The following is a 14571-nucleotide window of genomic DNA, read 5'->3' as shown; positions in this document are numbered from 1 at the left end:
TTGGAGCCCTGAGCCACCATGTAAGCAGCTCCTGTAACTACCCTGACAGAGAGGCCCAGCCCCCTCCAGCCATTTCAGCCACTCCAGCTAAAGCACTAGGCATGTGAGTGGAGTCATTTGGGGACATTCCAGCCCCAGCTGAGGTCCCAGCTGAAGGCAGCCTTATGAGTGACCCCAGCCAACAGCAGAAGAACCACCAGCTGAGTCCAGGCAACAAACGGAAATATAATAAATCATGTCTTAAAGCTTAAAATTTAAGCCACTAAGATTAGATTGGTTTACTATGAAGCAAAAGATAATCAATTAACAGAATTTAAACCAGAGTGCTAACTCTCTCAGGGATATTCATGTCATAAGTATATTCTCTAAGGAATAAAGAGTATAGAGATCCTTTGCAACTTTCAGATAAAATGGCCCAAGGGAGGAAAATAATAATGCAGAAAGATCATTTTATCATTGTCCAATTCCCAGATTAAAAGATTCCATAGGGCCGGCCCCATGGCTTAGCGGTTAGGTGCGTGCACTCTGCTGCTGGCGGCCCGGGTTCGGTCCCGGGCGCGCACCGACACACCCCTTCTCTGGCCATGCTGGGGCCGCGTCCCACATGCAGCAGCTGGAGGAGTGTGCAGCTGTGACATGCGGCTATCTGCTGGGGCTTTGGGGGAAAAAAATAAATAAAATCTTAAAAAAAAAGATCCCATAATTTATCAAATACCATATGACTCACTCATATGTAGAAGATAAACGAACACACACACACATAGATACAGAGAACAGATTGGTGGTTACCAGAGGGGAAGTGGGTGGGGAGAGGCTAAGAGGGGTAAAGAGGCACACGTGTATGGTGATGGATGGAAACTAGACTTTTGGTGGTGAACACGATGCAGTCTGTACAGAAGTCAAAATATAATGATGAACACCTGAAATTTACACAATGGTATAAACCAATGTGACCTCAATAAAAAAATTCTATAACTTGTAATGATAGTAAAGAATCTATTTGCTAAAATACTTTATTGTTGAAAGACCAAATTACATGTAATTATAGGTTTTGTATCATTTGTTCAACTAAGAACTGAATCACAATTTAGAGATATAAGCAATTTTGTCAACTACCATCTTATATTTCTACAGGTTTTATCTATCTAAGCATCTAAAAGAGAAAACGTAATTAAAATGGAAAAAGAAATATCAGGTCTTAGAACAACGGAGTATAAGAAGGGTAACAAGTGATCTATCTGGGTGTTGAAAATTAGTAGCAAAGATTTTACTTAGGTTAGGATTTTTCATTGTTTTATTTACTTAAAATGGGAAAGCTACCTTTTTGGGGAGCCAAAAAACGAAGTCAACAAACTAACCACATAAGTATGGAAGCTTTATGGAAGATAAAAATATATTTGTATAGGAAATGCTTCCTGCCATCAGATGCTAACAGTCTAACTAATTGAACAAAAAATTGAGTTTTGCTGTTCAAAATTTGCAAAGTAATATCACAAAGTAACATTCTATTATCATATTAGTGTTATAGAATGCAGAGGAGGCACATAGAAGTTGACTGACTTTTTTACAATCTGGGATTTGAGCTGTACCTTAAATAATAGCTTTGAAAAAGGAGAGTAAGGAAAGGATTTCAGGCAGGGAATGAGATGAGCAAGAGCACTTCCAAGTGTTAGTGTGTCCTGCTTAAAACAGTTCAGTACAAGACTAGAGGAGCAGAACTCGGCAGTCAGGACCTGTGGGAGGCAGAATTCTAAGATGGCCCCCAGTGATCCTTGCCCTCATGAAATCTCCTCCCTTGAATGTGGGTGGAACCTGTGAATATGATATCATTCCTGTGATTTATCATGTTATGTGGCAGAAGAGATTTTTGCAGATGTTGTTAAGGTTACTACTGAGTTGATTTCGGGTTAATCAAAGGAGAGGTTATCCAGGTGGACCTTATGGAATCACATGAGCCCTTTAAATCTGGGCCTAAAGATCAGAGATGGAGGAAGGCAGAGATTCAAGCACTGGAGATTTTCCCACTTGCCTTGAAGGAACATGCCATGTTGAGAGAGAATGGCCATGGTCAGCAGCCAGCAAGAAAACTGGGACCTCGGTCGTACAATGCAAAGGACTGAATTCTGGCAAGAACTTGAAAGAGCTTGGAAGAGGCCCCCAAGTCTCAGATGAGACTGCAGCCTTGGGACCAGCCATGTGAGACACTGAGCAGAGAACCCAGTCACGCCGTGCCCGACTCTTGACCCATGGAAACTCGGAGATAAAAAGTGTGTGTTGGGGCCGGCCCGGTGGCGCAAGCGGTTAGGTGCGTGCGCTCCGCTGCGGCGGCCCGGGGTTCGCTGGTTCGGATCCCGGGCGCGCACCGAAGTACTGCTTGGTAAGCCATGCTGTGGCGGCGTCCCATATAAAGTGGAGGAAGATAGGCACCGATGTTAGCCCAGGGCCGTCTTCCTCAGCAAAAAAAGAGGAGGATTGGCGGATGTTAGCTCAGGGCTGATCTCCTCACAAAAAAAAAAAAAAAAAAGTGTGTGTTAAGCTGCTAAACTTGTGGGTATTTGTTACACAGGAAGAGAAAACGAATACAGGATCCCGAAGGAGAAGGGTTACCATCTAGGGAAAACAGAGGTGGATGGTACATTAAAACTATCAAAGCTATGATTCTGCCCCTCTACAGGTTAACTTTGTCACAGAAATTGCTGATGGCCAAAATATTTGATTTTGGGGCTTCTCTCAAACTCCCCACCATCCTTCCTCCATGCTCAGGCTCTAGAGTCAGGTAGATCTGAGTCCAAATCTGAGCTCTGCCATTTACTAGCTGCATGATGTTGGCTGGATTACTTAACTCGCCCACACCTGGTAAGTTAGCAAAGATTAATAGGAACTATGGGTGTACGGTGCCCAGGATGTATTAAACACTCAACAAATGTTAGATGATGATGATTGCCAATATTTAGCAGCTTTATACACAGGTAAGAGGGTTGACTTCTATGCCTTAAAATAAGATACTGAGAACAGGAGGACTCCATCACTTGCCACTTCTCGATTTCAAAACTTCGGCACACTTCCTATTTGTCTACATTTAAACTCCTTGGTGTGACATACAAGAAGCCCTTATAACCTGTGACCGATTTCACCTTTTCACACTTGTTGTTTATTCTGCCTCAATCAGCACCTCTGCTCCAAGCTTTTCACCTGGTTGGTTGCTCTCTCTTCTACACATGTGCCCTTATACACCCCTATTATCCTATATTTCAATTGTTAACCTGCCAGCATCCCGCTAGATTGCACACTGCTCAGCAGTCAGATTTCCATACCCAGTGCCTAGCAGAGTACTAAGCAAAAAGCAGATAAGCCATACATCTTTTAATGAAATGAGTGTTCATTACTTAAGTCCTCTGCCCTCGGAAGGAACAAAAAACAATGCTGTGGTCATTGCTTCCATAGCACGAAGTGGTCTTTTAACACTTGGCAATTATTTTTGTTTTCCTGCAACATACCAGTGTAGGGAAGTGGTCAAAATTCTCATCCTCCTTTTCCTAAAGGGCAAACCAAAAGCATCGTGAACTGAAATAGAAAATGACACACAAAGCTATAAGACAGCCCTGAAACACCTAAAACGATGTATCTTCCTAAAAGCTAGAAGCCAGGCCAGTCCCTCTGCCTGCATGTTGGTTCACTAGAGGGAAGTGCTTCTCAAACTTGAATGTGCATACCAGTCACCTGGGGCTCCTGTTAAATGGTAGACTGATGGGGAGGGGGAGAAGAGCGAGAATGCGCATGTCCAAGAAGCTCCCAGGTGATGCCAATGAGGCTGCTCTCCAGACCTAGACCTCCTGCCTAAACTCTTGCTGCCCAGTAAGGAAGTCACTAGCCACATGTGGACATCAAGCCCTGAAATCTGGCTAGTCCCAATTCAGATGAGCTGTAAGTGCAAAATACCGATTTCGAAGGCTTAGTACAAAAAATAAAATCTCTCAATAATTTGTATAGATTTCATATTGAACTAATACTATATTGTATATAATGGGTTAAAGAAAGTGTGTTAGTTATTTCATTCTATTTATTTTTGAAAGTTACACATGTGGCTCCTGGTTCTTATATTTCCACTGGACAGCGCGGCCCCAGACTAACAACCCTCCCAATTCTGAAGCTTCCACTGCTGAGACTTTAAGAATAAAAGGACTCGTCTCTTCCCTTAGGTGTTTCGAAAGCATTCCTTTTATTTCCCAACTATTTTACACAACCAGAAATAAAAATGAAAACCAAGGTTTTGTTAAAATACATAAGCACTCCGAGTCCTTCTCTCATTGCGGCGTAGGCTCCACCCAGAGCACGCCTTTCCTCCCCCTGCGGTTCCCACGCTCCGAGATCGTATGGCGCACAGGCGAGCAATCACGAAGAAGCGGGCTCCGACCGGGAGCTGGCGGGGCGACCGCCCGAGGCCGCGCCGGGCCGCCCAGAGCGAGGCTGAGGCAGCCGCGCGCCAGCGGACAGCGCCCTCGGCTCCGCCTCCCGCACGCCGACCTCCCCAAGATGGCGGGCGGCGGCGGCCGGCTTCCGCTTCCGGTGTGAGCGGCCCGGCCGGGGGGGCAAGATGGCGGCGGCAGTAGGGGTCCGTGGCCGGTGCGAGCTGCCGCCTCGCTCCGGCCCAGGCTGGCTCCTCAGCCTCTCTGCCTTGCTGAGCGTGGCGGCTCGCGGGGCCTTCGCCACCACGCACTGGGTCGTCACGGAGGACGGGAAGATCCAGCAGCAGGTAGCGGCCAGGGCGTCCCCCTCCGCCCGCGCCCGCCCTCGCCCCGGGGGACTCCTCGGCGCGGCCCCCGGCTGTTGGGCTCCGCGCGGCCCCGCCCCCAGCCTCCCGTCCCGCGGTCCCGGCGCTCCCCTGCCCACTGGTGTCCGGACCCTGGGCTCGGCCGCCTGCCAGTTCTCAGGCTTCCACCCGGGGCCGCGCGCCGCGTGGGGAGGGGCGCCCGGCTGCGGGGGTCGGGCCCTGGGGGCGCTTGCTCGGGCTCGCGCTGTAAAACCACAGACTCATGATCCCTGCCCCGGCTGCCTGTCGGGCCCACGCGTCGCCAGCCCTCCCCGGGAAGGGGAAAGCAGGTGGCAGCGCCCGGGCTGCGCGGCTCCAGCGCGGTGACAGCTTCGGCGCCCTAGGCAGTGGGTCCTTGCATGCTGCTTCCCCCCGCCCCCTCTCGCACATGCTGGACTCCGTGTCAGGCGGTGGTGGTCTCAGCTGGTACCGTTACCCACGTCGCCAGGGGCGCGTGACACAACACACACTCTCCTTGCGAGGGAGTGCTCGAAGATGCTTTTGGTGGCGTTGCCTGCATCTTTTGGGCTGTAACTGCCCTCGTTCGTTTCCCAGTGTACTTTGCACTGTTTCTTTACCTCGTTCCTGTGACCCAGCCCCACAAGGAGGAGGTGCGATTGCCTGGATTCTTGTATGCCTGAACTAATTCTTCCGTGGAGAGACTGTTTTTCTTACGTAACTTTATGATTGCCTGCATCTTGTGAATGCTGCTGATGCCTAAAGAGTGTGTGTGTGTGTTCTGCTACAGAATCTTGGTAAACTTAATGACTTCCAACGCTTAAGAGCAATCCTGAAAAGTCCAGCAAACGTTTAGAAAGTGAAGGGTGTGCCCCATGCCGTTTAACCCACGGACCTCAAATGTATTAACGTTGTCGTGTGAAATTACTGGACTTTTTGGGCTGTATGTACTGAATGGTGATAGGAACACAATGCAAGGTTTTCTTTTGTATAGAGTGAGGTTCTCATTTAATTTTGCCATGTGCTGGCAAATTTTATCTCCAATGTGATGAGTGAGTTAAACAATTTAGAAATCAGCATTGGTATTGGGGAGTGGTGTTTAGTATATCTAAGAAGAGACTGATTTCCTACGGGGTGGCATTTTCTCTATACCTGACTTACATTAGAAAAAATTTCTTTTTCATGGCCATACTAGCTGAGGTTTAAGATACTATGTGTGTTTCAGAAACCCTAGAAAACACCACAAGTTCATCTGTTTAACAAAAAATTGGAAATCTTATGTGAGTTATGATTGCTTCCACCCTTTTGATGATTTTCCCTGAGGCCCTCATGAAGGGAGAGGTGGAATTAAGTCACTCCTGCTGCAATTTGGGGAGCCCCTCTCCTATTGGCTCTTCTACAATATTGTTTTCGGCTACAGCTATTTATACTCTGTGACATTGACTTCTCCTTCCCTTTTTGGTGTCCTGCTGCTCAGCTGAGACAGTAACCCATCTGAAAACTGAAAGCTGGTAGAAATGTATTATATACTGAACATTGCAATGGGCAAGTAGAATCTGATTTGGGTTTTGTTTTTTAACAGATTCCTACTTTTTGCACATTGGCTACATATGTTTTAGTGGGGAAAGGTAGAGGTTACTGGTAGCTTGCCCCCAAAAGGGAGAAATCTGAAGAATTTTCTGTATCTGCCAAGTCACCCCTGCGGTAGGTAGGTAGGCTTAAAGTCAGGAAAGCAAGATTTCTTTACTACATGCCTTTTTAAATGATCTTTTTCAGTGAATTTTCCAATACTTTGCTACATAACATTTACAGTGTTAAGTTCAGGCAACCACAAAATTTTATACCACAAGAAATAAAGTTGGTGCCTACAGTGTAACAATAAGAGGCTAGGGAAGGGACGTTCGATTTAATCTGAGGAAAAAGTAGCACATATAGATAAAGTAAGAGAGTTGGATACCGTGGTCACTGAGTTCCACTCTGATAGCTCTGCGTGCGTTACCCATCCTGCCCTTGCTGGCAATAATTTGAATGCAGGCAGAATCCAAACCTCAATTTAGATTGTAATTAATTATCACATTTGGATATACTTACTAACGAATTGAAAGATCCCTTTAGTGCATGGATTTGGGTATAATGCAGATCTATTCATACGTTCAGGAACATAATTAATGAAAAGCTTAGTATATGTACTGTGTCCTACCTTACATACCAAATACTTGCTACTGGTTTTTGGTTGTAATATCTGAGTGAGAGCAGAAGTATGAATTCAGTTTTAAAGTTGCCTAATATCAGGGAAAAGCGCTGAAGGCAAACTGAAATAGCAGATCTTAGAAAACGAGAGCGGCAAATACCTTTTGAAACTCTTCGCCTGATATTTAAACCTGTCCAAATTAGATATAATAGGTCGTTGTTTTTCATAGTGAACGTGGAGAAGGACTTATGAGTTAAAAATCTGAATTCCCCAAAGTACAGACTTAAATTGGAACATTTTCAATCATTATAGTTAAAGTTTTAAGTACAGTAAGCAGTCCCTCCCAGGAGAAGAGAACATTCGTTTGGGTTTTCTATTTCAAGCTTTAGCAGATGATAAAGATAAGCATTCACAGGTTACAGACTGCAGACTGGTGAACCTGCGTTGGAAGCCCTAGATCTGCAGGGGAGTTGAAATGGGGCTTCAGTGAGAGCAAAGAAGTGGCCATTCGTCCAGGCAGCCGCCTCACAGTCAAAGCTGGGGCTGCTCCTGGCAGTAGCAGGCGTCCACTGCTTGGCCTGGCAGCTCAGGGAATTGTTCCTTTCCACAGTCCCTGCTCCAGCGAGGGAGCGTACTTCCCATGTTTTTAGTCTCGTGTTTACCGAGCTGCCACTGACCTCCCAGGAGTGTTGTCCAGGGAATCCTGGAGCTGGGCTGTGAAGAGAATGCTCCTGTCACTAAGTTCATTTCCCACTGCGGTCAGGGGACATTCTAGGCAAAGGCCTCTCCTCTCCTTCTTCTCTCCAGCTCTGTGCTGTTCTCCCAGCTTTGGGCTTTGGCATGCTTCTGAACCCCTGGTGACCCTGTACCTGAAACTAGTAAGACCCTCTCGCTTTGTTTAGGCTAAGGGTCCTTGACTTAGAGTCCATGGACTTGAGGAGTGGGCTGTTGTAATCTAGTTACTAAGAGGATCATCAGTGTAATCAAGCCAATGGATCTTTTGGTTGACTTCATTGTGAAAAATAGGCTTCACGATAAATGTTTTTTTGTTTCATTTTGGTATTCTTTTTGTTTAATTACTGCTGTGGCAACATCTATTTTCTATTTTTGTTGAATATGTCTAGCATTTCACTTGCATTGAAGGTTAAATACACTTGTGAATTAGCCTTAGAGCCTAACCACTATGTATCACATCGTTTCTATGGAAAAATTTATGCTCCATGTTCTCAATTACCAGCTAACAGATGAACTCTTGAAATGTTACCAGTTTGTTACTTGTAGACTTACTGAGTCAAGAAGTTGTACTTCTAGCGCTGGGTTCATTGCCTCTGCATATTCTCTTTCTTCATAAGTAGAGGTCTAAATATTTAAGTAAATAGAGTATCATCTTTATCAACTCTCTTATAACATTATAACATTTATTTTCTTGGCTACTGTTTCCCTCTCCTCCAGCCTTAGTCCTGTAGCATTTTAGATTTGGGAAAAATTCTTAAAGAATATATGGTACAGGCCGGCCCCGTGGCTTAGCGGTTAAGCGCGCGCGCTCCGCTGCTGGCGGCCCGGGTTCGGATCCCGGGCGCGCACTGACGCACCGCTTCTCCGGCCATGCTGAGGCCGTGTCCCACATACAGCAACTAGAAGGATGTGCAGCTATGACATACAACTATCTACTGGGGCTTTGGGGGGGGGGGGAATTAAAAAAAAAAAAAAGAATATATGGTACAACTCAGAGAAAGCTGCCCAAAGTTGTGCAACTGATGAGTGGCATTTAGTGGTAACAAGAAGTAAAAATGTATTTATCTGCAGTAGCATTCAAGTGAGCACTTTGTACTCAGTAAGTTTGAAGTGCTTGTATGCCCTCTCCTAACACCTACAAATGAAAGAATAGAAAGAAAAATAAAAGCAAAAATGGAAATAAAGAAGTAAATGTCTTCTCTTTTCTAATTTGCTTAACCCCTGCAGATTGTTTCGTGGTAACTTCAAATTGGGGGCGGGTGAGCAGGGGAGCGTCTCAAATAGGTGCGAATTAATTTGAGAGTTGCTTAGTCATTTTGCCTCATATCAAGCAAATATCTTGAGAGTCCAGATCCTTTTAACTGCTCGAACACATGAAGTTTCTGACAAAACTGATGCTCTGAAGCCTAGCAACCTTGCAAAGAACTGTTTGATAAGTGACTATTTCAGCGACTATGACCTGAGGAAGAACTCTAAGATTTAGTGGGACAAACAGGCTAAATCTTTATCTGTTGGTCTTTACTAGCTTATAAGTGAAGAAGTGGTTTAATTTGGGTCTGATGTTAAGTAATTTTGTTAATCTGGGAGACAGCATCCATATGGTACTGTGCTGACAAGTTTATTTCAGTCCTTTTCAAAACTAAACCCATCTTTTTGTCATAGAGCACTATGTCTGTGTTAGTACACTTCCGGGATTTACTTGGACCTAAAAGCTCGTGATGGTTATTCACTAACTTGTTAGGCACCTGCTGAACCTTTGGAATTTGTCCTAGGCGTTGGCATTCAAGTAATTCTTATTCCATCCATTTTTTTAGATATATCCCAGTATTATTTTTCTTCTTATAAATTACCCAGGTATTAACTTTGTTTTATACTGTAGAGTAGTAATAGGAGTTTGGAAATATACAGAGATAAATTATAACTTTAAATACTTTTCCCAACTACTTATTGAACAAATATTTATTGAGTGTTTACTTTGTGCTAACCCACTTTGCTTCGATGGATCTGCTTTTTTCCATGTCTACTGTGACAAGAAATTCTCATTTTTCCTTAAGGTGAACGCCTTCTTATTTTTTTATTTTTTATTTTTTTGGCTCTTCTTCCACTTATCTGCTAGATCAGCAGTTCTCAGACTTGACTTTGCATAAAAATAATCTGGAGTGCTTGCTCAAAATACAGATTGCCAGGCCGCTCAGAGTGTCTGTTTCATTAGGTTAGTGGTGGAGCCAAGGATTCTACATTTTTATCAAATTTCTCAGGAGACTGTGATGCAGATGGGTCACAGATCATTCTGAGAAATTCAGCTTTAGATATTGCTCTTCCTCGAGCTTCTGTTCCAGCCTTCTCATGTTACACTCTCCACGTACCTGAGCAATCTCATCTTTTCTCAGCGCTTATTACCACATATATGCTGAGAATATCCACATTTCTTTCTATAACTCAGATTTTTTTCTTCAGAGTTATAGATTCAAGACCTCTATGTTAACTTTTAATTCCATTCCATTCTCTATATTAACTTTTAATTCCATTAAAAGCTAATTGCATTAACTTTTAGTTTTTTTAATTCTCTGGGTACTTCAAGCTTAGTAACACCAAATCTGAACGCATCTTACGCTATCCCTGTATCATGCCCTATTTTCCCTTATTTAATGAAAGACACCACCACTCACCACCCACCCATTTGCCCATGTCAGAAATCTAGTTGTCTTCCTCTTCCTTACCCCTTACCATCATCTTTCAATTTCACTTTCTAATTATATCTTCTTCCCATAGCCACTACCATTACTCTAAGTCAGGCCATCTGATTGCTGCCACAGCTTCCTAACTGCTCTCCCTGCTTCTAGTCTTGTCCTGCTTCCAATCCATTCTCTCCACAGTGCAATTAGAGTAATCTTTTAACAGCTTCTTTGTTCTTGCTTAATAAAAATTTGAGTTACAAAAGGAATGCATGGCATTGTAAAAGCAAATGTCTCCCATTATGGGAGTATTTAAAGTAATAAAGTGAAGTCCTCCCACCTGTACCCTTTCTCACTCCCTGAGGAAAACTACCTTTAACAGTTTGGTACAGATCCCAGGTATGGTCCAAATTCTTTAACATGTCTTATGATCTGGCCCTTCCTTCTCTCCAGCCTTATCTCTGCTCATCCTTGAGTGCCCCACCTTCACCCCAGAATATACACACGTACACACTTAGCCATACTTAACTTTTGTCAGTGTCCCCAGATTAGCTCTGTTCTCACTTGCTTCTGCGCCTTTGCACGTATTCTTCCTCTGAAACATCCCAATCTGGCTCACTCATTCTCTTCACAATTTAAGCATCACTTTCTCAGGGGAGCTTCTATCACGCCCAAATTTGAATAAGCTGTTCTTTCCATGTGCTTTCAGAGCGTCTTGTATTCCCTTATGAAAGCATTTACCATACCATGTTGCGTCTGTTTACTTTTGTAAATACCCTGGTAGACCACTACATGCTCCATGGAGGCAGTGGCTGTATCCATCTTCTCTGCAACTCCAGGTCTCTCACACTGCTTAATCACATAGGCTACAATACTATCCGTTGAATGGATGATATAAGGAAGTATGAGAAGTGCTTCCTGCCTTTTAGGAATTTACCGTTGTCTGAATGAAGCCTTACAATACTCACTAATGTGATATCATCTGGAGACAAGCCTAAAGGAAGCCTCAGACTCCTGGGAGATCTTTAAAGCTCTAAGTAACTCGTCAATGACTCCAACCTTAGGCCTTCAAAAAAGGTGCAGTACACAGGTGAGAAGAGCCATCATTTCAGAGATTGCTCTTGCCTATCTACTGTGGTCAGGTTGTGTGTGCAAGGGAAGTCATCCTCTTGGTCACTGATGTATCTAAAAGGTCAACTTTATTGCTCAGACAGCAAAAAGTATGGAGAAGCAACAAGAGACAAGAAAAAATGGTAAGCAAGAAAGGCAGAAAAAAGCATTGGAAAGGGCAGAGGCGAGGTAGATGGAAATGGCAGCTGCCTGTTGAGGAGGGATTAGGATCCGTGTGAGGTGCAGCAGTTCTGCGGTTCAGAAGCAGCTCTGGTGGAAAAGAACAGAAGGCAATCTGATGGTGAGGAGGAAGAGGGCTTGCCAGCAGGTCAGGTCAAAAATTAGAACAGCTTTGCACTCCAAAATGCAGGGAGCCAGGTGAGCTGCATCTCACCTCCGTCTCAGCTCAGTCAACTCCACAGTGGTAAAAGCAAGGGGAATTCCGCTGAGGAGTGGCAGTTCTGTAGCCAGACGCCGCAAAAGAATTGTGCTCACAGACTGTCCTCCCTCTCTTCGTTTAGGTCTCTTTTAATCCCACTCCCATCAGTCCTTCATCCCCACAGCTCTTGTCAGTATACCCAGGCCTTCCATGTTGCCAAATACAGTGCTCAGTTCTCAGTCATTTTACTTAATCTCTTAGCAGCCCAGCATTTGTCCTCATCCCTTATTGAACTGTTTTCTTACCTGGCTTCCAGGACGTACACTCCTGGTTTCTTCTGAATCCCTGGCCATGACTTATTCTCTTCTGCTGAGTTCCTCTTTTCTTCATGAGTCTTAAGTACTGGGGTGCCCTGTTGCTTCCCTCTCTACTTGCGCTCGCCAGATGATCTCATGCAGTCTCATGGCATGAGATACCATATATATTCTGAGGACTCCCAAATCATATCTGCAGTTTCTCCCTGAACTCCAAACTCGTATAGCCAACTGCCTACTCAACATGTCCACTTAGACGTGACAAATACATCAACATCCTGTCCTGACCTGAACTCTTGATTTCCCACCACACCACACCTGTTACTAAGTTGCTCAGGTCCAAAATCTTAGTGTCTTCCTTGACTCTTCCTTCTCTCACATCTCATGCCCAGTCTATCAGTAACCTGTCAACTATACTTCCAAATTGTATCCTGAATCAGGCTTGTCTTTCCACCTCTTCTTCTACCGCCCCTAGTCCAGACTCTCTTTCTCTCTCTCCCGAACCTGTGCGGTAGCCTCCAAACTGGTCTCCTTGCTTCCACTTTTGCCACATAGAGTCTGTTCTCCCCAGAGCAGCCGAACTGATCTTTGAAAAACCATATGTCTGGTCATGTCACTCCCTTAGGGGTTGTGCAGGCAGGGAAGAAAAGAGCATCAGGTGGCTTCCCATCACACTTAAAGAATCAAACCTGGAGTTTTCACCCCGGCCTGTAAGGCCCTGCAAGATCTGGGACCCGGCCCCTGGCCACCTCTCAGCCCCAGATACCACTTTCCTTCTTGTGTCCTGTGCTTCAGCGTTGCTGGCCTTTAGGATGTTCTTCAGAGCACCAAGGTCTTTTGTTCTTGGTTCACCAAGACCTTTGTTCTCCCTCCTTCCTCTGCTTGAACCGCTCTTCGGCAGACATCATCATGGCTCATCCTCTCTCCTCTTTCAGGTCTCTGTTCACATGTCACCCATTTTCTGACCACGCTGTCTAAAACAGCATCTCCTTCCATCACTCCATCTTCTTACTCAAGTTTTCTTCGTAGCACTTATTACTAGGACTCTATTGTAATATATACTTTATTGGCTGTCTTTCTATGAGAACATAAGCTCTATGAAGGCAACAACCTTGTTTTGTTCAGTGAAGTAACCCTAGTGCCTAAACATGATGTGTACTCAGAAAATATTGAATAAGTGAGAAAGAGTCCGTGCATGTCTGTGTGTGCAAGCAGTATTTACTCCGGTAATAGCTCTTGCATATCCTATCAGCAGACTGAAGGGCCGCCATTTTAGTAGTCTGAAGGAGGGAGGTGCATTTACTTTAAAGGGGACAAGCCAATTCATTCATTCTCCCTGTTACCAATAAAAGGTCTAGACAACCTAAGACGTTTCTAAGAACGTGGTAGCTTTGAACCAGAGTTGTAAAACAGTGCCTCAGATAATCTACTTTCCTTTTGGCTGTTTGGATACCTTACCTCTCCAACATACCTTTTATGATATGCTCAGAGAACTCGTATTTGAGATTGTGGCATTATTTAAATTAATTGAATATTATATAAATTTAAGTAGGTCACTATTAAGAAATTTCTTTAATGTAAACATGTACCGAAAAAAACACATCTATTAAAAATCTATAAGGTCATGACAATTTTATATAAGCCAAAGTATATATTTGCTTTCAAGACATACTATTAGGAATTCACACTGGACAGTTCATTTTGTGCCTCCCATATATGTTTAGTTAGTAGTGACTACTTCATGAGTCTAACTTTTGAAAAGAACTAATTTATGTACTCTTTACTAGTCTCTTACTTCAGTCTTCACTTTCCCTCTGAGACAGTTATTTCAATTAAAATCAGATCACTGGCAAGAGGGACCCCCATTCCCACCTGCTCTGCCCCGTGGTCGGTCCTTTCCACCTTCAGTCTAATTTCTTGGTGGGGAGTTGAGATGGGTAATTAATCTTTAGGAAAACTCAAGAGAGTAGTACATGCCAAAAGTGGTCAGACGGAGTCAGGAACGTTTTTATTTGAGCCGGGATTGCTGAGTGCTTTATTTGTGCCTGTTACTACACTTGGCACAACACATATTTGAATGCTTTCTGTGTTGGGTACTGAGAATACAGCTGTGAGGGAGCTACAGGCCCTGCCTTCATAAAATTTGGTGTTATACAATCGTATGTGGAAGTGACTCTATAATTTAGGATGTCAACAGGTAACATTTATTGTAATAAAAACGATTTAATTTCTGTGTTTCACTGAACACTTTACCAAGTGTTTTCTTATTCCTTATCTGATTTTATCTCATACAGACCCACTAAGATATGGGTATCGATCTTCTCTCTATTAACTAAAGAAATTCAGGCTGAGTGTGGTTAAACTCCTTGCCCAAGGCCATGCAGATAGGGAGTGGCAGA

General features: G+C 44.1%; 1 protein-coding gene across 5 annotated transcripts in view; it reads left to right on the top strand.

Annotated features, from left to right (window-relative positions):
* Positions 1–4593: 4593 nt before the first annotated feature.
* TTC17 (tetratricopeptide repeat domain 17) overlaps positions 4594–14571 on the top strand; it is a 118543-nt gene continuing 108565 nt past the window's right edge. For all 5 annotated transcript variants that reach the window (XM_058527119.1, XM_058527118.1, XM_058527120.1 and 2 more), the window contains exon 1: positions 4594–4753. In XM_058527119.1, coding sequence (XP_058383102.1) covers positions 4595–4753 — 159 coding nt within the window. In that variant the 5' untranslated portion in view covers position 4594. The remainder of the gene's footprint in view (positions 4754–14571) is intronic.

The sequence above is a fragment of the Diceros bicornis genome, chromosome 31, assembly GCF_020826845.1.
Source record: "Diceros bicornis minor isolate mBicDic1 chromosome 31, mDicBic1.mat.cur, whole genome shotgun sequence".
Taxonomy (NCBI): Eukaryota; Metazoa; Chordata; class Mammalia; order Perissodactyla; family Rhinocerotidae; genus Diceros; species Diceros bicornis.
Note: the sequence above shows the minus strand (reverse complement) of the source record. Positions and strands in the feature narration are given on the sequence as shown.